Source organism: Lytechinus pictus, chromosome 3 (genome assembly GCF_037042905.1).
Source record: "Lytechinus pictus isolate F3 Inbred chromosome 3, Lp3.0, whole genome shotgun sequence".
Lineage (NCBI taxonomy): Eukaryota > Metazoa > Echinodermata > Echinoidea > Temnopleuroida > Toxopneustidae > Lytechinus > Lytechinus pictus.
Window position 1 is genome coordinate 27,619,349 of NC_087247.1, and position 25,971 is coordinate 27,645,319.

The window sequence follows — 25,971 nt, forward strand, 5'->3', positions numbered from 1 at the left end:
TTGAGGTATTACAGAGCAGATATTGAACTTTCTGAAAATGTTGTTTTCTATTTGAAACCCAGATACAGCCCGCCAAATGACTTTTTGGTATCCCCTCTTCAAATTGTTTTTGCTCACTCATGCGTGAATTAGAAATAATCTAAGTAATTTCAGATGAAAGAGGAGATTCTAAGCTTTACAATGGTAGGTAATTTGTCTATTGTATTTGTAATTAAGTTATGATAATTCATCGATGAATCTCGGTTTCGTTTTTTGTTGGACAATAATCAAGATATCATTCAAACAGGTTGGAAATGTAGGAGACTGCAGTTAACGCCATAATTGGTTGGAAAATATCAGCTTCGATCCCAAATTATATGAGTGACAGAAGACTGATATAAATTGCACCATGAGTGACATTTTTTATTGCAGGATGGTCTTTTTTCGGTAATGAATGTTAATCAGGGAGTAGCCTAGATAGGTCTATTTGGCTTTTGCTATTCCCCCACATTGCGTTCATTACCCTATGTATTTTATTATTCTTGTTAATTTGTCATTTTACAATATTCATTACTCCTTTACAATGGAATCATTTTGATTGATCTCGATATATTGTATCTTGTATGTTTTTAGAGATGTGAAATAAATGAATTTGAATTTGAATTTTGTTGAGTTCAAAGTTCACTGTTGATCATTTAATCACCAAAATATTCCTTCATCAAATAAACTCTACATAAACATTGATATATATACATAGACCCATAGTTTGTTTATATTGCGGTAGATAAATATCTCAATTACACATGAAATTAATTTTCTTAAACCATTTATACAATAAGCACGTGGTTCTGTTCTTGCATTTAGCTTCTCTTTGTCAAAGTTACATAATCAGATGGGTTTTTTTTACAAGAACGATTTTTTTTTTAGAAAAAGAGGGGAAAAAATCGTTGTAGGAATGATTATATATGCAAGACACATTTGAATAACGAACATAATATAATCTTCGGCATTCTCACAATACACACGCCTTTAAAATTACAAGAAGAAAATAAATTGGAAAAGGAGCTGGGGGAGAGAGAGGAGGGGGATCGAGTGAGAAGAGAGGGAAAGAAAGGGGGTGGAATATGAGAGAAGGAGGGGAATAAGACAGAAATGTAAACGAAAGGGCAACGAAAGGGAACTGAGGAAGAGGCAAAGAGGGGCTCGGGTACAACTCATTTGCTATAAAAAAAAAAATTCATACGAATACCTAACATGAAATGCGACTTCTTTTGGGGGCCATATAAACATTAGAAGGGAATTAAGAAATTCAATGAGTACTTTTCATCAAATTACTGAACTTTTATATAATCTATTTATATACAACTTGTCACGAAATAAACGTTTTCAATATGTCCTTTTTTAATCGCGTATTTCAAATCCTCTTGTTTTGAGCATGGACCTATGAAGAGATGGACATTCATCACTTAGATAATGAATTCACCAACAGGTGACTGTTATTGTCATCTGAATAACATTCTCTTCATACTTGCCTACTTAGAACCTATGACCAGTAGAGAGAAGGGCCTGAAGCAGTTCGTGATTGGAACTTTATCGGAACTTTATATTTCACAGATTGTTTGCGCAGTTGTTAACAATCACTTAAATCATGGAAAATCGATGTGCAGTTTACTTTTTGTAATCTTAGTTCTGTGTGTTTTATTTGGGAAAATGTCTGCATATTTTAATATAGAGGCAAATTTTGTCATTGGTTGTTTACCATTTCAAATTCCCTTTTCCAAAGTTTCTCGATAATATTCCAGATATACGTGGCACATAAAGTGTATAGATCGTGTATCTCTGTTATTGAGGTGTAAGTGCGTCCGGAAGTGTCCGGATCGAATAATAATCATATCACAGAAATCGTCTGCTTCTCAAGTTTGCTGCTCCAAATATGAAGCATGTTGATTGAAAGGCACATGCTGAAACAGAGTATCAGCCAAAAAAAGAAACTAACTGCCCTTTCACACGGAAAAAATCGTAATTTAAATGATGATTCCAGTGAAAAATAATGCTAATGGCGACTATTTAGCACGTGTGAAACCAAACTAGAATCACGAACGCTAATCACAATCACGAATTCAAATTCTACTCCGGATGTGAATTACGGTACGAATTTTCCGTGTGAGAGGTCCGATGATTCTAAGATTCATGTGTGAAAAGGCCCTTTGACCTGGGAAACTGATCCGTCTTGGGGCCTTTTCACACGGTGACGGTGACTATCATTGGATCAAAGAAATGCTCGCGTTAATCGCCCATCTCTTCACATGTCCATGTTTTGAGGTATTCACCGAAACATTTCATCGATATTTCTTGGTCCAACACTGGCTCCTGCCGTATTCACATTTTTCACATAAACGGCTCTCGTGAGGAGGTCCTCTTCGACCACCATCATCTCCGTCATCATCGATGTTCGCGTTTCCAAAGTTGGGATTTCGAAATTTCTTCTCCCTGTGGATGGAAAAGATAGATAATACAGATCTTTCCTTATTTAGAGAACTAAAAATTGCAATTTTATTTAGCTTTTGATAACTTTCTTACGAATTTCTTGCTTTAATATGAAAGCCACAAGACAATTCAAAGCATTGTTTCTCTTGTCTTACATATAAAAAAAGAAGTACATATATACTGAAGACCAGGAATAATTATACCAAGATACCGATAATGAATAAAGTGACAGCACCAAGGGGAGGGGTGACATGGGGCATTTGACCTTGAGTTGGAACCGTCGTTCTTCTCCCCCAGAATTTTTCAAAATGAAGAAAAAATGTAGAGTAATTTGTAAATAAGAGGTATATGATGTAACAAGCATCATTCAATCTATAAGTACTCAAGATACAATTTTTCACTCTACAAAACTTGAAAAAAAAAACCTTCACTTGGTATTGTCCGCCAACCCATCCCCCCCCCCCCCTCTAGATAAAAAAGAATAAGACGAGGTAGGTTTATTGATAAAAAAATTCAATTTTTATATTTTTGAAGTTTCCCCATAATCACCTAATGAAAACAAATCACGAAATCTTGATTTTGTAACCAGAAAAATAAATTTTCGTCACCAAGACTTCATGCAAATAATAATAACCCCATAAAAAGCGACTTTATCAGTTATACGATTAAGTAATATAGGTATTATCATGATTTAATTCAAAAGGAAATCAGATATTATATTCTTACTGTTCAAGTGCTTTGAGGACAAGCCCTCTGAACACAAGCTCGGGGAACTTTGGCTCGTTTTCACGGTCACATTTCTTACACTTCTGTTTGTAGATCTGTTTCAGAGAGAGAGAGAGAGAGAGGGGGGGGTATAAGAGATAATAACACATATAAAAGTAATTACAAGAAGCGGACATATTATCATTCATGTATATAACACAGTCATAGACTTAGGGAACAAAATACAAAAAAAAATACCTTAGTTGATTCTAGTATTTAAAAGTAAAACGGAGGTTTTTATCATTAGATTTGGACATCGTTTGTGGATAATCTGATTGAAAATTTTCCTCTCGAATTAAAAAGGATAACATTGGGCAATTAAATTGGTGCAGTTAGCCACACGATATGGAATTGAATGTAACTCATACTCCTGATAATGAAAATGCATTTGTATGTTTGAACAAAACTTATACCTCAGTCACATTTGCTGTACGACAGCCTTACTGCGAGTCGAAAACAGCCGTTTTATTCATTTTTATTCATCCACCTATGTAGCCGGAGCCTAAAAATGTGAAAACGGTTGTTTTCGACTCGCCGTAAGGCCGCCGTAGGGGAAATGTGACTGAGGTATAAGATATTCATGACTATTTAATATGTGACCCCCTAAAATGGGAGATCAAGCCCCCCCCCCCCCCCCGACCAGCTACATCACCGTTTTCAGTGCCATCCAGTGGTGTAATGAGAACAAATTTGAGGGTGCCAAACATGTGGTATAAGAAGGAAATTTTCTGAAAAGTCACGAGCGAACGAAAATTTTGATCTTTTAAAAACGAAAATCCATTTTTTGTGAACGATATTGACCTAATACTCATTCAGATAAAAATTAAATGATGACAATTTCACCTTCTCCTTTCCTCATCTTTCTTTTATCCTCGTTTTTATTACCCTTTCTTCTTGGGCGTGAAACCTTTTTGGTGTCAAGTGCACCCAAGCTCCCCCCCCCCCATCTGCAGTGGTGCCGTCACTAACCCTCTTAACTTTCTGCCTCTTCAAGTCAATGACGACATGAGCTCGATGGGTGCTCCAAGACCAGTCGCACCCGGGGTTGCGGCATTTCATTTCAGCGAACCCCCTTACGCCCTGATTGGCTGTTCGCTCAGGTATCTCTGACGTCATAATGCCCTCGCTCTCCATCTCATCACGAATATAGTAGGAGAAGTCCATGATCTCCTACAATCTACATTAGCAAGGAATTAACATTTTGCATCTCAATAAATTGGTTATTCGTGTGTAAGCTGATAAATGATTTATAAATACACAGACAAAAGGAAAAACACAACTTGTACATTCCAAAAGTTAAAAAAACAACAGGTAATGTTCAATTTCGTAATTATAGGTAGTTTTCTGTGGAACAATTTACCCAATCGGTATTGAAAGAAATCCATCTGTGTTTTCTTTCAGAGGAGCACTTGAAGAGTTCCTATTGAATGAATGAATGGCCAGCAACTTCAGATTATTGTGTACATGTATTTTCTATTTATAGTCGTCAATCCACTCTTACTATTAATTTCATTTAGTTTATGTCAATAGTATATTCAACTTTAATAATGTGAGTACAAAGTGTATATAATTCTTTTTTTTTCAACGAGACAAATATATTGTATTTGAGCATTTAAATGTACCAGATCCGACTAGCATTCATGCTATTTTCTGGTTCCTATTATCCTGTAAACTATTATATTTCATTATACTTCTTTGATGTAAGGTTTTTATGCTGTAGTTGTTTTTTGGATAATAAATTCAAGTTCAGGCTAATGATAAAAGTATAATACCTCAAATTTTGATTAACTATAAATTACTGATAATATCAATGCGAATCAAATGACTTATTTTTTACTTATCAAATTGATATATGAATAATCTATATTATGTTGTTTTGTTTGATTCGACACTTTAAATCATGAAATACTATAATATATAAAACAAAATTAGAATTGATGGGTCTGTATTCAGCATGCTTGAAATGGTTCAGGTCGACGGTGTCATCTTATCTATGCAAAATTTGCGTTCAGATTATATCCCTTTAAAGTGTAGACTTCCACGGGGGAGCATATTAGGCCCCATTCTTTTAATGTGCTATATCAATGATAAAATGTGTATTTGTGTTCATGAAAATAATCTATTTTATATGCTAACAATTTACTGCATCATTACATACAGTCTTAAGCCGACTTGTCGGGAAAAAAAACTTTGCTTCGAATTATCAAATTGTGTTAAATGGATGACAGATATTTAATAAGCTTAGCATACATAGAGAACCTGCTTGTTTGAGACACCAATGGCCAATGTCCGATGACATTGAAGGGATATATTAATATAATGGAAAGATGAAAAATGGAAATTTAAATTCAAATATTCAAATTCAAATTCAATTCGGTTTTATTCAACAATACTCATCAAAAAGTCCGATGACTAACAATGTGAGTTTACATTAAAAAGAACACGTAACAGAGAAAATAAATAAATATATAACATGCAGTGACCATTATTCAACCAATTACACAAAAACAAATATATTATGTTTAAAAATGCAATAACAGCATAACAAATTGAATGAGCAGATGCATGTAATGAGACAGATTTAATAAAAAAAACAAAAAAACAGGCAAGCAGGTGAGGAGCAAGAAAAGGGAGCAAGCATGGCAAGAGTAAGCATGTGAAAAGGTGAGAAAAGAGAGGGGGATGTAGCAAAAATAAAGGAAAGAGGGAAAAAGGGGATGACGGAGAAGAAAGAAAATGTTATCATTGTTGACATGTGTTATGTTCGTTTACCATGGGCCGTACCAGTATCATATAACCAAAAATGCTTATTTCAAATTACTGAACTCTTTTATGTGAACTGTATTTTAAATATGTAATATCAATATGGATTTAATTCGAGTAAGCTAAAGCACATTTGTAATCCCTTTATCATGTTTATATACATCGTCTCAAACACTTAGATTATTATTTCCACATAAATAAATTGATATATTAAAAAAAAAGCATTATACATACCTTGAGTAGATAACTGTAAATGTTAAAATGACGATTTGGTGGTATAAGCTTTCTGAACTTGTGTGTTTGATAGGTAACAACGACGCAATGGTATAGGAGCAACTGTACATTTCGTGTATATTGCACAAGAGTCGACGCCACCGACTTCGGGGAATCCCCGAGTTCGAATAACACCGAGTGATGGTACAGCCACACTGACGAGACCGGTTCCAGACCGATCAAAGCTATAACGTTATTACCAATGACATCATCGATCGGTTTGGAGCCTGTTTCGTTCGTGTGACTGAGCATGGGTGTGTGTTTACGGAGCTGATACCTACTATTCACATTCATACACATCGTATGTTGATCTGAAATGAATCTTAAGATTGTGCAATAATTCAGATGCCAGAATCATGATGCATGAAATAAAAACCCAGTTTTTTTCAAATAATTTTAGCGCAATTACGCAATTAAAGACTATGTCATTATTGTTGTTATTCAAGTTCCTTATTTTCAAAACGTAGTTTTATGGAATTTAATCAGATAATAACATTGTGGCAATGACCATAACACACTCGACTAAAATGTGCTTATATTGGCCTATATATAGGCTAGTCCTGCATGGGTCATTTATCACCATTTAGCCTGCAATATAACCGAATTCAGACGTTCGAATATACCCATTACAAAATATTGATCAGTTATCCGACAATGATGAAAAAGGGAGTGGATGATAAGTTTCATTATTCCCCAGCCCATCCATACGTTGGGTCTAACATTATTATACCAAAATGTAATATCAAATTATGTTGATGACATCTGCATGGTTGAATTGAAATGATTGTTAAAGTTACATGGGCGTGATATTTAGAAATATCAATAGGGTACTCCAGGCTAAAATATTATAATTTGAACAGATAAAGAATAATCAGACAAACAGAACATTGAAAATTTCAACAAAAACGGACAAGGAATAATTAGGTTATGACATTCTAACGAATTTCATTAGTTCGGTGAAACAGTTCTATGTATTATTGAGCAAACTGATGATGTCATATTCCCATTTGTTCTTTTGTATTTTATGACATGAATTTTTGTTAATTCAAATTTTGTTCTCCAAGAATGAATACAAAGATTGATAACTGATGTATATACTTCATAGTTGCAACTTATTTGTTATGCGAAAGACTTATTTTTACACACGTGTATTAAAATATGAAATAATTATGATTTAACGTAATAACATAAGAAAAAAAAGTTGGGGATGTGACGTCATCAGCCCACTAATTAATATTCATGAAGACCTGAATATAACTGTTTTCACATAATATTGCTAAATCATAAAGTTCAATAACTCAGTTATTTGTTATGAGATTTTCATGAAATTTTTAAACATCGTTCTCGGTAAATGCTCTCCATTTATTCAGACATAAATATTTTTAGCCCGGAGTACCTCATATAATGAATAGACAAACAATGGAATGATTATACTTGTTTGATCATGTTGATGATTATGTGACAATACCATAAACCTAGGTTGAAGTCCAAACATATATTACTCAAGAATGTTTTATATACATTGTTCGCTATAATGCATGCAGATCATGAATGCCAAAATGCCTATACTGCGTGATAAGTTCAAGGCAGAATTCTAGTTTTATTTATCCATATTTTAAAAGATTGGGTAATATTATCACCGTAATATACCTCGTTCACATTACCATGACTGCTATTTGGGGAGAAAAGGTCACATCCGTCATTAATACAGGCTGGCCATATAGGTCGTCAGGAACTACTTTCTTATCTAAAGAACTGTCTCAGTCATAATCATGATAATCAAGTGATGATAATAAAACGTCTTATAAGACGCTTTTCATGAGATCCATTTTAAAGCGCTTTACAATGTTTAACATATGAAATATATGAAATATACAAACAAAAGTGAATTAGAAATTATATAATAAAAATATAAATATCGAGGACACTGTAGATGGGGCTATGTCGACTATGTTTTTTTCTTCATGAGATAAGTCTTTAAATTAGATTTGAACAATGTGATATTGGGGATACAACGAAGGGAAACTGGAAAAGCATTCCAAGGACGTGGGGCAGAGCTTGAAAAGGACCTATCACAAAAAAAATTTTTTTTTTGCTTTTTATGACAGTTAAGAATTTTTTATTTGCAGAACGAAGGGACCAACTGGGAGTGTATGCCTGGGTTAATTCAGAGAGTATATTTTGGAGCATGTCCATGAAGAGATTCGAATGTTAGGAGAAGAATTTTGAATTGTATACGAAATTTGATGGGGAGCCAGTGCAAAATAAAATGTTTAAGATAAGGTGTTATAATATGGTAATGTTTATTAGTAATGGAAACGAGACGGGCTGCCGAGTTTTGAATTCTCTGCAGCTTTAAAATATCCTTTTCTGGAATTTCATGGAGCAAGCTATTGCAACTGTCAAGAAGTGAACTAATATTAATGAATGAATGAGGACTTCAGTACATTATACGACATATATTTTGGCCTACGAATTTTACCAATTTTTCTTAGGGCATAGGACGCTTTACGACAGATACTGTTGACATGGGGATGCATTAAAAGGTTTTTATCAAACAAAACACCTAAGTTAATAACCGTTTTAGACGGATGTATGAACATTTACAATTTGCATTGGAGGTATAGTTCAGAGGTATTATCTTCGATGGGAAGACAGATGCAGGACTTCTATCTTGTTATCGTTCAGGAGTAGATAGTTCTCAGGAATGTTAAAAATTAGACATTACAATTGCATTTTCCATTTTACAACTACAAGTATACCATTTTAATGTATCGTTTTTTCTTAAATCTTATTATGAAGAATACGTTTAGATAGGCCTTGATATTAACTTCCGGGGTGCAATGTTATTATTTTGTCTGTCATTAAAACATTATTATTTAATCACATAATAAATCGGTTACTTTTTATTCGAAATTAGATCTATCAGTTCAACCGGTATCTCTGATTTTATATTAAATTTTCACTAAACATACTTGCGTCAGGTTTGATTGTAACTACTTGTATGGGGGCAATATACACTGCAAAAACTTCGATGTTGATTTAACACCAGTCTGGAATAGAGAAGTATTAAAACAACACCATTTTGGAATCAAACCGATGCTGTTTTAATACTAATTGGTGTTGTATAAACACCTATCTGGTGATAGACCAAAACGAAACTGGTGTTGTTTAACACTTCTCTGGTGTGGACATATATAGATTCCGGACTGGTGTTAAATCAACACCAGAGTTTTTGCAGTGTACTATAACTGTGTTAGATCGTGGATCATGGAGATAAAAGTGGTTCGTTGTTTAAAGGGATGCTCCGGGCTGAAAATATTTATATCTAAAATAAATAAAGTAACAGTCACAGAGTAAATTCTGGTGACAAATGGAATTTTAAAGTTTAGCAATACATTGTGAAATGGTTATATGCAACTTATCATGAATATTCATAAGATGAGCTGAGTGATGTAACATCCCCACTTTTCCTTTTTCTTATGCTTTTACGTGCAATCCTAATTATTTCAACTTTTCATACAAGTGTAATGATATGTCCCCTTTATGATAAAATAAGTTGCAGCATTGAATATCTCATGCACTTAATCAGTTGTCATTCCAACATTTTTGGTTCTTGAAGGAAAAATAAGAATAAACCTAATTTCATACAATAAGATACAAAAGTACAAGTGAGGATATGACTTCATCATTTTGCTTATTTAATATTCATGAAGACATGCCTAAAACTGCTTCACCGGAATAATTCAAATTTTCAAAATGCCATAACTTTGTTATTCCTTGTCCGATTTTGATCAAATTTTCAGTGTTTGTTTGTCTGATTTTTCTTAATCTGTTCAAATCATATAATGTTCAGCCCGGAGTACCCTTTTAATGCTATCTCCAATATATCATGGTATCTCCGATAAGAAAGCTAAATAGCTCCATCTATAAGAAAAGAACAGCATCGACAGAGATAGCGCAATGAACACTCATATTTTCCACAATTTAATCGTTGACGGCAAAATCATTAGTGAATCTAAAGATAAGGCTAATGCGGTCGCCCGTTTTTTCAAGTCTATTGACAGATCTTTTTATAATAATGATCATGATGATGGTGAAAATGAAGATAATTTATGTAAAGAAGTGTCGAATGATGACTACATTAATGACGATTTTAACATGAATGAAATGAAGAATGTTTTACAAGATTTGAAAAACTCAGCGCCAGGTAAGGATGATATTCATGCGATTATGTTAAAAAACTTACCCCAAATAGCGCTTGATGTCATATTAGATCTGTACAACGACATATGGAAAACTTCACATTTCCCTTGTCAGTGGTATGAAGTTGTTCAAATACCTATTTTGAAACCTGGAAAGGATCCTAGTTTAGTGTCGTCCTATAGACCTATTTCTTTATTATCAACCCTGTTTAAAGTCATGGAGAAAATGATTAAAAACCGTCTGAATTGGATTTTAGATAATAAGAAGAAGTTAAACCCACTTCAATCAGGATTCCGCAAATATCGTAGTGTCAAAGATCATTTAGTCAGGATTGAAACAGATGTTCATTTAGCATTGAAGGATAAAAAATATACCGTGGCAGTTTTTCTAGACCTGGAAAAGGCGTATGATTCGTTATGGAAAGGAGGTCTCTTGAAAAAATTGTCAATGTTAGATATTAGTGGAAAATTATTTTTCTTTATTAGAGTTTTCTTAAGAAATAGATATTGTATAACGTGAAAGTTAACAATAGTATGTCAGACAAGTATGTATTAGAGCACGGAATCCCGCAAGGGAGCTCATTAAGTCCTGTCATTTTTACATTGATGTTAAATGACTTAAAGATTAAAGAAAGTGGAGTAAAGCTATCATGTTATGCAGATGATATCGCGATTTGGTTTACTAGCTCAAACTTAGATCTGGTTCGCCAAAAGCTGCAAGAAGCCCTCCATGAAATCGAAATCTGGTGCTGGAGATGGAAATTAAATATTTCTCACACAAAGTCTGTAGTTTTAGTTTTTACCAATAAACAAAAGAAAGATATTACTTTGAAAATAAATTGGCATGTTTTGCCTCATTGTGAGCAGTTCAAATTTCTTGGTATGTGGTTAGACTCAAAACTAACTTGGTCTAGCCACTGCGATTATTGATAAATGTAAGAAAAGATTAAATTTATTACGTTGCGTTTCGGGTACGTCCTGGGGGAATAGGTATGAAATTTTGATGATGATATACAAAGGTCTTATTTTATCTGTTTTAGACTATGGAAGTGAAATGTATGATTCTGCCTGTACATCTCATAAGAAAAAGCTTGACTCTATACAATATAGAGCTTTGAAAATCATTACAGGAACGATATACAATGTATCATTAGAGTCTCTACAAGTTTTGACTGGTGAATTACCGTTGTATCTTCGGAGAAAACTGTTTATTATAAATTTAGATATTATTTGTTGTTTAGCACTTTATGCCATCCAAGTAGAGAAATTTTCATTGAACATACGAACAGACACGAATGGAAGGAAGGGGAAAGACCTTTCAAACTTCGAGCCTGTAGTGATGATGTACTTGTAGAGAAGCAAGACAACTTATTAACAAGAATCCCGGAATGGCGTTTGTCCCGCCCTCCTGTGTCGTTTTGTGCTCATCGTATAATTAGAAAAAAGGATATGCCAACGGCCGAGATGAAAGCTATCGTTCTAGAAAGAATTGGAATTGTGTGGAATGGTTATTTACATATATATACTGATGGATCCAAACAGGAAAATTTTAGAACGGGGGCAGCATTTTATGTTCCTCAATATGAAATAAAAAAGTATTTCAGGTTATCCAATGTAAGTATCATGAGAGCGGAACTCCTGGCCATTTTAATGGCACTTGAGTGGTTAGAATCCTTTGATAAACCATGTTCAGTTGTAATTTTTTGCGACTCTTTGTCAGCACTGAATGTGATTGATTCATATTTCATAAAATGCACCATTGTTAATGAAATCTTATTTAAAATTCATAAGCTCAGTATGAAAGATATCTGTATTAATTTTGAATGGATTCCCTCACATTGTGATGTTAACGGCAATGAGATCGTCGATAAAGCTGCCAAGAAAGGAGCCGCGAAAAATTTTGTAGACATCGTTTTACCAAACACTATAGATGAACTCACATGCTCACGCATGACATTTTATAAAAGTGTCTGGCAAGCAGATTGGAATGCGTCTAGAAATGGTAGATTTTTATATGCTATTCATGATAATGTTTTTAAGCAGGCATATAGAAAAGGTTTTTCTCGGAAAGAGGAATGCCTCCTTCATCAAATCACAGTAGGTAAGTGCAAATTAAACTATTATATGTTTCAAATTAAACAGCACTCTTCCGGCCTCTGTGAGGTGTGCAAAGAATTTGAGACTATTGAACATTATGTTTTATTTTGTTCAAAATATGTAAAGGAGAGACGCATTATGTTTAATAAACTTAAGATGAATGACCCGAATCTTAAACAATTGTTAATTAATCCCGATTATACACGGGAACTACTATGTTTTATATATGCCACTAACCGTTTTTACAGTTAGGTGTGTGTCCTTTTTTTTTTTTTTTTTTTTCTTCTTTTTTTTTCTTTCAAACACAAGAAGGATTTAAAAATGTTATTAATAAGAAACTAAGAAAAGACAAGACAAAAGAATAAGAAGGACGTGTAATTGTATGTGATATCACATTTGAATTGTTATTTGACGAATATTTTAAGAAATTCTATAAATATATAACTAGTAGCCGATTGGTTAGCTGGTGTGCCCTTTTTCACGAACAATCATTTAGCACGCGCGATATTTAATTTCTCTATTTGTATTGAAGTATTATTCCTCGAAGATGTTTAATCTTGTAGGACCTACTAATATAATAGGTGGATGGGTGACTAATCTATATTAATATGTCATATAATCGTCACCAATGGTTTAACGTCGTATGGATCTCCTTTGCCGACGACGTCCTACTTACGAAAGTGACTGGCGCGTATAATCTGGAGAGATTGAAGAGCGCCATCATATTCAACAACAACAACAGCCTTCCTTTAAAAAAAGGTTCCCGGAGAAGACTATCCGAATAAAACTGCAATGCTAAAATAGAACAAATGGGAGAAGAAAAGACGTTGAAAATGTGGTGAAAGAAGAAATGAGAATAAAGATACGAGGAGCCAAGTTAGAAGAAAAAGACAGGGAAGAATTCAAGAAGAAGAAGAAGAAGGAGGAGGAGAAGGAAGAAAGAAGAAGATTTTGAAGAATTAAGAAGAAGAAGAAGAAAAAGAAGAAGAAGAATAATTAAGAAGAAGAAAACGAAGAAGGAGGAGAATTAAGGAAGAAAAAATAATAAGAAGAAGCCTATACATGTTTATATTTTAATGAAGAAAATGTCGTATTAGACAGAATAAAACAACAAATGCATGAAATAAAATATATGATTTAATATAAAATGAGTAACCAAAAGGATCTACCACCGTCATCTTCTTTTTCTTCAATATTGAGGTTGATGGCTAATGGGGCAAATGCACCATAACCTACATGTGACCTTATTTTAGCTGATGAGTCATTATCATGCTAAACATTAGTCTTGACTACTAATTATATCAATAACACTTCGATGAAAAAAAAATGCAAATATGATAATGGAATTATGATTCTCGATATGAAAAATAATTGTACTAATAGTATATAAATATACCTGTCGCATGGTCATTTATCACGTATTTCACGTAACTGAGCTATCGGACGATGTCATTCAGTCCACTCACGTGTATTTATCGTGTGGTCGACTACATTATTTTAAAAGGGAACCTATCCATTACCGTACAAGCTTATGAGCTTTGAACCTTATCAAATTATTTGTTTAAGTTTTAATTTACATAGACATTACAGACATATTTATTCTATTACATAAAATAAAAATATTTTGTTATCATAATTACAAAAAATTGTAATTATTCTAAATTCATTAAATTATGTAACATTTAAGATTCAGACTCTACCCATAAATAATGGTAGAGTCTAAAAAGCCGGCATATATCATCAGCTGTGCGTTACCTTTGACCGTAACTGTAATCATACCACACAGTGATATAACTGTCTGATGAGGAGTGAGGTGGAGTTCTCCATTCAAACTCTAAATATTACTTTTATTTTGTGATCACCGTGAATCTGAGCTGAAAATGGCGGCTGAATCTGTGCTAAATGGTCTACCAATTATGGAGAATGGAACTGGTAGTGGAATGGGAGCTTTTGAGGAAGGATGGAGGTACATGACGGCAAATTATTCCAGGTTTCAAATCGCAACGTACATGTCGGCATGCCTTCATATCGTGAGTTCTCATTTGACTAAACTCGTTTTGGTCATTTATTTTTTCATTCAATGTCAATGATTGTGATGTGAATTTAGAATTAGTGGAGGGGACATACACTGTATGGCAGTCTTTCCTATAGAATCTAGACCTTCTATGTATTGTTAGTGATCATGATCTTTAAATCATGACTATTTTGAAAAATCGATAGATCTCTAAGTCTAACTAACTTAAATTGATTGAATCCTAATAACATGAATAACAGATCGCCCAAAAAACTTTTGGGGCTTGCATGCAAGTTGGGGGGATAATAATGTTTAGCCAAATTTTGTTTTGCCTGCTGGGTAGACTTCTACGTTTTTTTAAAATTTAATATCTAGATCTATTAAAAAAAAGCAAAAAAACGTTAGTTAGAGTCTCTACAATATTTATGATAATAATAATATAGATCTAGTAACATTAACAATGGAGATATGAATATTAGATCTGATTAAGCTTTAGAATCTAGTATAACATAAAATAGGATTCATTAGCATTTATTCCATGGCATTGAAAAAATGAAACCTGACAATTTGAATTCAGAATGTGGATACTGCCCGGGGGGGGCCACTTCCATTGACGAGTGGATACCATGCGCGACCATGGGGTCTCGAAAAGCACCCTGAACACGTATTTTCCATATTCTGAAAATGCACCCCTTAACAAGTATTGGCGTGTGAAACACTATCCTTAACAAGTATTGGAAACAAAACGATAATCTTGACAAGTATTCCCTGAAATGAACCCCTAAACAAGTACAGGAATATTTTATTGATATGTCACGGGTCCTTCGGTCGTCGGTTTTACCTTAATTAACACATCATTTGGTTTCCACCTTCCACACCTCGGGCAGATCGGACTCTAAACACGTAGTGTTGGGGCAAAAAGGACATCCTTTATAAAACATTTAAATTTTGTTTCATCATCCCCGCAAATTTGACCCTAAACACGTAACTTTCCTATAGCGAAATAGATACCCTTTTTTCATTATTTTAGTGTTTTTGACACCCTTATCACGTTACGTACGTAACGTGCCCTATCTTGAAAAAGACATCCTTTTTATGTGTTTTTTTGGTCGCGCATGGTATCCACTCATCAATGTAAGTGGCCCCCCCGGGGGATACTGGATACCAGAAGTTTGGCAACAAAAACAAGAAACTTTACTTAATAAACTTAACATGCTTAAGCATGTTAAGTGCCCCTTTCATTTAGTTTCAAATGATCTGATGATAATTATAATGTAGAAAGACTGGGTAATCCTAATCCTGGATTTTAGGGAACTAGACATTTTTTAAAGACTTTTGACTTGCAAGCCCCCTCAAATAGTAATGAAATTCTAGATCTGCCCTTGTTATCATTGTTTTTATTTCATATTTTTGCAGTGCACCTACTTTATCTTCTGCACCCCTGCGTTCATCTTCCAGTTTTTCCGCTTCATGGACAGATACAAGATACAGCAGGTAAGAATGATCGCAGAAAAATATATCTGTGTTGAGTTTTCATACATTTTTCTTCTTTTTCCTTCTACTCATACACACACAGAATGCCTGGGATACTGCAGAGAGAAGTAGTGAACTACCTGTAGGCCAAATCCCCTAAAAATAGATTTTTGATCATGTACGGTATTATTATAGGATATTTGAGTTTGATTTTGACAATGATGACTAACTCTAAGAAAAATTTCGGTATCAACTACCTGTGTTGGTGCTCAGATATGGATCTTAGGGAATCAGAAATGTGAAAAACACCAGTGACAGATCTTCAATGCTGCACGTACATGTAACTTAAGTCAAGATAATGGCAAGATTTTTCAAGTTTTTCAACATTTTTTTTCATGGACAGATTTTGAATTTTTTGTTCATTGCTGAAGAATTAAACCTAAGGCTTGGGGATGATAAATGTTTAAGCCATCCTGAACTATTTTAAAGCATTATAGGCCAAGTTATTTTCTGTTTATTTTGGAAATTTAAAAGCTTTTGTTAATAAGCGTGTTTGGTTAAACTGGGGAGAGGGGTGGAGTTCTTGCTGGAAATTCCCATTTCACAACAGTTTTTTTTTTTTTTTATAATAGGGCCAATTGATACTGATGGGTCTTTTCATTTAAAAAAAAGGTAAAAATTTTCATTTTTGTGTGTGTTTTTCCATTTCAAACAGGATAAACCAGCGACATGGGACCAGGAATGGAAGTGTTTCAAGCTTGTCATTGCAAACCAAGTTCTGATCCAGACGCCATTCTTCTCAGGGGCATACTTCTACTGCCAATACATGGACGTGCCCTTTGATTATGAATCCATGCCAGTTTGGTAAGTCTTCTGTTAGGAAACTTAGGATTAGGAAATAGCCCTTCTAATTTAGGTGTTGGTATTAAATCCAAGCTGGGTTATCATCTTAGCTCCAACACTAATCATTTGCATATGATATGGAAAAAAAAACAGAAAAGTGATACACATTACAATAGCGTATCCAGCATTGACTACGACAAAGAAATGTATGGTCCCATGGACGAGCATACAATTTGGCCCATGAAATGATTTTTAAGATCTGATGCTGGATACGCACCTGCACTACATCAAATTCTCAACATTGAAGTTGTGGCGTACATCCCAGCACTTGTGACCTACTAAAAATTATTATCTTGCAAGTATTACTTAAACAAAGGAAGTACAGGTATACTTGCATAACCAAACCTTCTCTGAGACAAATATTTGCCAAGTCGAAGCAGTTCTAAGACCAAATTATGCAAAAGGTGTTCAAATTTCTCCAAGATCAAGCAGGTTTCTGTGTTCCCACTAGATTCGACTTGGGCAAAGTTTTGTGTAGATATTCTTCATATTTTATCATTTGCTCCTTTCCATAAGACATGATGGTATTTAATATCAAATATTTTTCTATGAAGGTCAATTTGTCTGCTTTTGTTCTTGTTTACAGGTACATGACACTTGCCCAATGCTTTGGTAGTTTAGTACTTGAGGATGCCTGGCATTACTTCCTACATAGATCCCTCCATCATAGAAGCATTTACAAGTACATCCATAAGATTCATCACAACTTCCAGGTAAGAAGATTATTAATTGTATTTTGAATATAACTTCAAATGTATGAAGGAGATATTAGTTGGTCGAGCTAAGAGTATTATGTCAATCATTTTGTCTTAGCACCTAATAAAAGCAGTCAGTGGGTTCAAACTGCATTGAATATGCAATCTAATTTACCGGATGCATTCTGTCCCAGCCAGGAATATATTTATTAAATTCAATCCATTTCCTAAAAAAAAAAACGGTCAGCAACAAGACGAGTATAAGCATAAGCTAAACTACCAATGTGAAGTAAAAAATAACCAGATATCGTTTCTCCCCTGACTATGCATATATGTATACAGGTAAACTTGCAGACGTCAAACACTCGCCCAAGTCAAATAATTATTTTTAACAAGATTATACAAAAGATAGTTTATGTAACTTTTCTAAGTCAAGCAGATGTATGTAGTCAGGTGGATCCATGATTTTCCAAAGGGGGGGGGGGCACATTTTCCCGAGGAAAAATTTGACAAGCAAAAAGAAAAAAAAACAATAGGTTTTCAACTAAAAAAATAAAGACATTTCGTCCTTGAAAAAATTTGACAAGCAAAAAAAAAAACGGTTTTCAACTAAAGAATAAAGATGTTTCATCTTCAAAAAAATTTGACAAGCAAAAAAAGTTAACAAAGGTTTTCAACTGAAAAATAAGGACATTTCGTCCTCGAAAAAATTTGACAAGCAAAAAAATAAAAGGTCTTCACTTTTAAAAGGAGGGGGGGGGGCACACTTCTGTTCTAACAATATTTTTACATTACAAAATTCTATAGTGCCTCTCAAAAGGGGGGGGGGGGGGGACACGGGCCGGCTTTGCCACCCCTCCCCCCTGGATCCGCCAGTGTATGTAGTCCTAACAGATTCAACTTACGCAAAGTTACTTGTATTTTATTTCATGTTAACAGTGATATTGTGATTTTCTATTCCATATAGGCTCCTTTTGGAATGGTAGCAGAATATGCTCATCCGCTTGAGACTATGAGTAAGTGTAGTAGTGTACAAAATAGTACACATCATGAGGGCAGTAGTAAGAATTGCACTCGTTGGGTACCTTTGGAACGGTTCAAACGTGCCCGAGGGCATTTGGACTGGTTTAAAGGTAAACAAATGTATGTGAATTTTTCTGACAGTTCTAACATGCCCGAGGTGTATCCGAGGGCATTTGGACTGTTTCAAAGGTGACAAGCAAAAAGGATGTTAAATATATGGTTTTTAAATTGGCGATGTAGATCATTGTTATGTGTTAAACCATTTTCATCTCAAGTCAAAACCATGATCGGTCAATAGAACTTTGCATATTTTCCTGTTGGCTAAAAGTGAACGACGTCCTGTGATAGAACTCAAAAGGCAAATTGGCAACTCTCTTTTTGAATTTTTTGTTATCATGCATTTCGATGCATGTTATATTCATATGTTTTATGGAAATGAATAGAAAACTAACAGTGTTGCCGATTGAAGGAACAAATAAGGTAGATTATTTTGAGCTTATAAAAGTTATGACCTCTATGGTTTAATTCTCAACATTTCTGTGGCCATGGATATATATATAGAGCTCTTACTTTTGAACATAAATTACCCTTGTTTTTATTTTCACGTCTGGGGGTGATAATAATTAGTCAGATGCTGATCTTCATGCCTTGAAGAAGATGAATCATCAATTTTAGAGCACTTGCATAGCATCCCGGTCAAGAACCTGTTATTTGTACTTTGAAATGTTGGTGTGTGTGTGTAATTGCATTTTTATCTGATAACTTGAGACTAGCATGTGTTTGATAAGATGATAGTAAAATAAAATGATGATAGGCTATGGTCATAATTGATGCTATCCAATAACCTTGTGTCATTGACCCTCATATGGAGGTCAATGACCATCATAATGTATGATATTGATATTTAAAAAGTGCTATTAAATTTTATTTGTTATTCATCCAATGTCTTCTAAATGGTACATGACTTATTAGGATATCAATATACCCCCCCCCCCAAAAAAAAAAATGGGGAAAACTGTTTTAACAACAGTGGCACTAACTATGCAGGTGTGAGTTACCCGGGGCATATTTTGCAAAGAGTTCAGGGTGACTTAAAAACGCGCTTGAGTGCAGATTCGCATTGAGCATTATTTGACTAATGACCCTTTCTGTGGCTAATCGATATAACCCTATTTAGCTGACATAGCACATAAGAACATGTTCCAGTTGTGCTTTACAGTCCTAACTTACTTTACAAACAGCCTTATGAAACACCCACCAGACCGTGCGATTTGCCCTGTGCAGCATGAATAAAAATAAAATACATGATGTCGTGTCAGCATTTAGAAGCAAAATGATTATGAACTTTCTGTATTTTCATTAACAGTTCTTGGAATGGGTTTCATGTGGGGTATCCTCCTGTTCTGCAATCACCTGATCTTCCTGTGGTGCTGGATGTGTATACGTCTCATTGAAACCATCGATGTCCACTCAGGATACGACTTCCCCATCAATCCACTCCATCTCATCCCATTCTACGGAGGTAAGGATAATGAATTTTTTGATAAATTCCATTGTTAAATCGTTGTCATCGTTAAACATATAACAGTGCTTTGTTGCCTAAGGAGACAAGATTATCACACTTAACGGCTGTGTGCTCTTGGTAAGTCATAACAATGGAGCTTGCTGTAATACAGTAGACTCTTCATAAGTCGTCCTTCCGTAAGTTGATTATTCCCCCAAGTCAAGGCATTTTTTCCGGCCAAAAATGCATGCAACCATGTTCATTTTACATCTAAGTTCAAATTTTGCCCAAATTCGACAAGGTTTCTATGGTCCCAAAAGATTTGACTTACGATATATGCCAATCATGGTAACCATTTCAAACTGAGCTCGTACAGAAGTTATATGTGCCAAAGGACTCCGGAAGGTATTGTGTGATTGCTGAGAAATTTAGCAAAATAGCATGGCATTCCGGCCAGACACTGAAGCTTTTTCCAATGAAAAATAATGCACCGTTCCAATGTGCTTATCTGTATTGGCGATCTTCATTGTGGTCGTTTTTCATTTTAGATTTCACAATTTCACAAAGTTCAGTGTATCTGTACCAGATCTTGGTATGCAATGATGACAATTAACCTTGGTCTTGCAGACTTTCTCATGAAATCAGTGTTTACTGCAACTCCATTCATTTATCATTGAGCAGATTTACATATAAATGTTTATTATCTTGCGGGACAATGGTTGCCATCCCCGACAGTTACCATATTAAAAGTTCTTATGCAATAAAAAATATGGATTTTACTCCGTGGCTGCATGTACATTTAGCCAGTAATAATTGTGGATCTCGCCGAGATAGTCCGTATACAGGATGGGGATGACTGTTATTATACTATGGTTTCCTTTGGTCCTTAACAAGTCTATTTGGTAGTAAAACCAAGGATGATTACATTTACATGATCCTCATTGTATCGACTACATTACTTGGTAGTGATTGCAAGCAACAATAATTGCATTTACTTTGTGAAAAATCAGCAATACAATTACTCGCCAAGCTTATTGTCGCACCGGGGATATTTGTTAATTCTGAGATTATTGTCTACTTCATATTGGAAAAATGTTGTGAATTGTGAATACTGTTTGAAGGTTAAAATAAACATGGATGTAGGAGAAGTCATATTCAAGGACAAGTGTGTGACCTGTAGATAAAAAAGTTTAACTAATGAAAACATTGCTACATTTTTTTTAATAAGATATGGTATTTCTCTGCAATGACATGCAATTGTGCTTTTTGAAAACACTAATTCAGAAAAAAACGTAGATCAGACAGTTATGTATGTATAAGTCAACATTCTGTAAGTCGAATATACTAAATATCCAAGCGACTTTTCAGGATGACCTGACAATTGCTCCAGGCTTTATTTTGTCTAAGATGTAGGGTTAGCCGATTAGGGTTGCTGCAATAGGGTTTTAAAGTGAGGTAAGGTTTAGGAATTACAATAGGGTAATGTTATCCCTACATGTATCTAGGCCGGGGGGGCCTCGGAGGCCCCTCCTCAACCATTCGCCCCTCAACCCTTTTTGACCGCGCTGCTCGCTGACTTTTTACTTTCAAGTCTTGCGCAACTTTTGAGACCAATATTGCATCACCCGGGTACGTGGTTCCAAAATTACGCAACATTATGTAAGTGCATGTCAGACCAAAAATTGCTCAAAAACATGATTTTGTGTACAAATGCAAATAGTGTTTTCAACCAAGAATCATAAATGTATGATTATTTTTAGTTTTGCTGGTCTAAATGTATTTATTGTATGCTTTTTATGATCTCAGAAGAGTCACCAACAAATTTCAATAATAAAACAATGAAAAACAAAAGGTAAAAAAACAAAGAAATACATCAGAAATTGCCAAAAACAATATAATACATAAGAAGATGATTTGATATTGCAATTTTGTTCATGTACACTTGCTCAGAACATCACAAAGAGTTTCAATACCAAAAATTTGAATATTTGGAGCTTTTTTAGGGAGTTAGAGGAAATAGTATGAATTTGCATACTAATTATGCATAAATTAGCACAATCACTTAATAGCAATCAGCATAAAATAAATTACTATACAATTTTGTAGATTATGTTCCAGAGAACCCGTCTGCCAATTTTCAGGGCGATACGTGCGGTCGAGATCTCAAGGGGGGGGGGGGCCTGGGAGGCCCCCCCCCCCCCCCCAGCCAAATGAACTCCCAAAATACCCCGGCCTAGATAGGGTTAAATCTAGGTTTCTGTTGGTCAATCAATTAGTGTGTGGAATTTAAAGCGGAGCAATGGTCGCTGGAGCAAATGTCATGGAACCATTTTTCAGACCATAATGTGCATACCTTTCCTAAGACAAATTTGCCTTTAAAGTAGATCTGACTTTTGTGTCCCTAGAGATTTGACGCAGACATAATGGCATATATTTCCTGAATATGTGTCAATTACCTTTTTAAAATTTCTCTTAGCTTAAATCTGATTCATGAATTAGTACTGAAAGTAATATCCCATCCTTTTTAAGGTCAAACAAAACATTTATTATAGTTTTCTATGAAGAAATATATTACATATGTAAACATATGTTCCAGGTACATGATCATTCTTGTTATTCATGTGAATTGTCAACCTTTCAGTCTGACTTACCTCTATAACTATTTTGTCTCTACCACCCTCTTTTCCAGGTGCTAAGTTCCATGACTTCCATCACATGAACTTCAACGGCAACTACTCCTCAACGTTCACCTGGTGGGATAAGATCTTTGGAACGGACATCCAATACAAGGAATATTACAGCAAGCTGGAAGAGAAGAACAGTGGAAAGAAAGTCGATTAAAGTCTGTTACTCTTGGACTAAGCACTGCAGCGGGAGAAGGAAAAAAAAACATCATAGGGGATATAAAACATCCTTGTGAAAACACAGTTTCCTAAAGGATGTTTTGGGGAATTACAGTGTATCTGCAGAGAGAAAAAAGGAGGAAGATTCTTTACTTTTTCAAATGATTGAACAGAACCTTTATGATGGAAAAGTAACTTAATTTAAGTAGACCAATGAATTCTCATTAATAATAGCACTCGAGTAATTCAACATTATTTATTTGCTTTTCCATAATTTATCAACAACGTTAAAAGCTATTACATGACTGATACTGAGAAAGTCGTAAGTGGAATAGAGTGTATAAAATAATCAAGTAAATGACGAACAGTTGAGCAAAATTATCTTCTTGATTGGTCGCTAGGGTACATTTTATGTCGAATTTGCCATCTATGTTTGAAAAGGTTGAAATGCAATATTGATGGATGCGTTGGTTCTCTGTGAAGTTGCGATGCATGTCGTGCTTGCTCGATATATGCGTCAAATAAAGCGGAATCAAGGCATGAAACTGGCATATACCATGGTTTTAAACCATGGATTCTAAATTATGTTGGGCGTATAAAGGTCATACCAATAAACGTACACGGTAGCAACACTTAACGAAACTGCTAAGTGTCACTGCCCTTGTCCTCTCAAAATTCTAAGCCAATTATACATGTAGGTATCGGTCTCTGTAACTTATGGTTAATTGAGGTATTGATGGAACATGGGTAAATATTGACAAAGCTTTCATTTATTTTGGATGAGCACTAACACTCCCTTTAAAGAATCCTGTGGTATTCAAATTCAGAGAAACAAAGACCCTACTTAGACTGGGGGAGCATTTCATGAACATTTTTGTCTGACAACTTTCCTTGATTTTGATTGGCTTAGGACTGTTACTGTGAAAACTGTCAGATAAAACATTGGACAAGTCCTTTCATGAAACACTCCCCAGGTGACAAGAATGATTGGATGTCAGCGATCAATTTTACAATTCATTTGTTGTCCACTTTGACACACTGGCTATTGTTTGTATTTGGGCTACTGTCAAGCACCGATGATAATAAGCACTTAGTTGCCATTCAATGAATGTGGGAAATAGAATATTTTAAATGCATGAGTAATCATCAAATCACAAAAGCTCATGTCAGTGAATTTGAAAACCACATTGATAATTCATCTCAAATGACCTTTTACTGCTCATGCACAGAATTCATTTGTGAACTAGTCTATTCAAAGTGCATGATGTTTGATGTTGCAATGTGTCATATATTTGTAGATGCAATGTAATTTGCAGTCAGATTGTACCAAATTATACTGAATAATTTGAAACAACATGATTGTAATAAGTGAGTGGAAGTTAATGGGAACTTACTCTATAGATGTACTGCTTGCTGAATACTTAAATTGTCTGCACTCCATATTTTTTTCATGATTCTTCAATTTATTATGTGTTGTGAGATAATGCTCATGATAGGATTTTGCAGTTGAGGAATTCAATTCCGTTTTTTTAAAGCGTGTTGTTGTACAAAGTACATGACACTTATTTTCTTATTTATATTCCTGTAAAGGATTTTTTTTCTCTTTCCAATTTTCATTTATCTTTATATTTTGTTAGTATTGTGCAACATAGATATTATCCACCTTTTTTATTAGAATGAACACAATTGTTGCATCACAGTTATTTCAAATTTCGTATCTAGTTGTTTATTCGTCCATTTGCTACGTTGCAATACAATATTCCCCTTTCTATTGAAAATCAATGTAGGAAGTCAGTTGTTGTGCAATTGCGGTTGCAAGAAATGTATTCTTGTAGGTAAGTTTGCCTTGCGCCCTCTTTTGATTTGACTAGGTTATATCCTGACCTGTAGTTTTCTAATATGGATAGATTACGAACAGGTATGAGTTTTTAAGGCAAATATGCAGTTATGGGCATTGAATTTGTGTTCACTTATGTGCACAGAATGTGAAGGGGGGGGGGGGGGTAGTTGTTGGGTATGGTTTTATTGCAAGTTTTTTTTTTTTCGTCTATCTGTTTCGTGGTTGACCAATATTGTGAATATGTATATTTGTATAATTAGAAGCGAATGTGCAACGTTTGCAAAAGTTTACATTAAATTGAAAGAAATCATTTACATTCTACTTTCCTTTTATTGGTATCAGTTTCCAATGACATGAAAAGATAATGGCGACAGGAAAATAAGAGTGTTCAAGGAGAAACCAGTATATTCCATCAATAAGTAAACAAAGAGCAAAAAAAGGGAGGAATTAAGAGAAAGATGAAGAGGAAGAAGAAAAAAGAAGTGGAAGAAAAGTAGGAAGAAGAGGAAGAAAATGCTTTACGTATACCTGGAATCGAATTGGAGGACAAATATATAGTTTACAACTTTACATACACCCATGGAATTCAGTGAAACTCGTTCGCTTGCAAAAATCGTAAAATTTACTATATCTACAGAAATACAAATACTAAAATTACGAATTTGGTATTGAATGAAAGAGCGTATTAAGCTCTTTCACATAATGGGGGTGCCATTGGGATTAAAGTTTATTTCAGGTGGAATTTTCTTTGAAAAAAAGAAAATATTTGTGCCAAATGTATTCTATTGTTTGTTATATTTTCAAACATCGTTTCAAAGAAATATATAAATGTCAAATCTATGATTTATGTTACATCTTCTATCATGATATGTCACCACAGTAAATTTTATGACGTTTGGCAAGTATCAACTTTTCTTTGAATTTCCTGGGTGTATGTAAACTTCTGGCTTATATATATATATATATATATATACAATTGAGTGATTTTACAAAAAAAATAGCCTGCGCTATGCCTACAGAAGAGAATAGAATGCAACTCCAATTAAGAGTAGGCACCACCCGGGTATAAACTCCCGTCCGATCAAAGATCCCTGCGCCAGGGCGTAA

At 34.5% G+C, this 25,971-nt stretch overlaps 2 protein-coding genes across 2 annotated transcripts; one reads left to right on the forward strand and one right to left on the reverse strand.

The window, feature by feature from the left end:
* Positions 1–652: 652 nt before the first annotated feature.
* LOC129256408 (uncharacterized) lies at positions 653–6,320 on the reverse strand. Its single transcript, XM_054894620.2, has 4 exons — positions 6,229–6,320; positions 4,201–4,408; positions 3,193–3,287; positions 653–2,469 (listed from the first exon to the last, which is right to left on the reverse strand). The coding sequence occupies exons 2-4, from the start codon at positions 4,393–4,395 to the stop codon at positions 2,319–2,321; spliced, it is 441 nt and encodes a 146-aa protein (XP_054750595.2). The 5' UTR covers positions 4,396–4,408; positions 6,229–6,320; the 3' UTR covers positions 653–2,318.
* A 6,554-nt stretch (positions 6,321–12,874) lies between these two features.
* On the forward strand, positions 12,875–25,178 carry LOC129257506 (methylsterol monooxygenase 1-like). Its single transcript, XM_054895842.2, has 7 exons — positions 12,875–14,599; positions 16,000–16,077; positions 16,772–16,920; positions 17,546–17,672; positions 18,622–18,670; positions 20,044–20,199; positions 22,871–25,178. The coding sequence occupies exons 1-7, from the start codon at positions 14,450–14,452 to the stop codon at positions 23,020–23,022; spliced, it is 861 nt and encodes a 286-aa protein (XP_054751817.2). The 5' UTR covers positions 12,875–14,449; the 3' UTR covers positions 23,023–25,178.
* Positions 25,179–25,971: the final 793 nt, after the last annotated feature.

What these genes read in the sequence shown, in the direction of transcription:
- LOC129256408 (XM_054894620.2), bottom strand. Translation starts at nt 4,395, where the DNA reads ATGGACTTCTCCTACTATATTCGTGATGAGATGGAGAGCGAGGGCATT. An exon ending in AGAGGCAGAAAGTTAAGAGG is followed by an intron (nt 3,288 to 4,200) that starts GTTAGTGACGGC and finishes TCTCTGAAACAG; the next exon opens with ATCTACAAACAGAAGTGTAA. An exon ending in GTCCTCAAAGCACTTGAACA is followed by an intron (nt 2,470 to 3,192) that starts GTAAGAATATAA and finishes TTCCATCCACAG; the next exon opens with GGAGAAGAAATTTCGAAATC.
- LOC129257506 (XM_054895842.2), top strand. Translation starts at nt 14,450, where the DNA reads ATGGCGGCTGAATCTGTGCTAAATGGTCTACCAATTATGGAGAATGGA. An exon ending in AGATTCATCACAACTTCCAG is followed by an intron (nt 17,673 to 18,621) that starts GTAAGAAGATTA and finishes TATTCCATATAG; the next exon opens with GCTCCTTTTGGAATGGTAGC. An exon ending in TCATCCGCTTGAGACTATGA is followed by an intron (nt 18,671 to 20,043) that starts GTAAGTGTAGTA and finishes TTTCATTAACAG; the next exon opens with TTCTTGGAATGGGTTTCATG.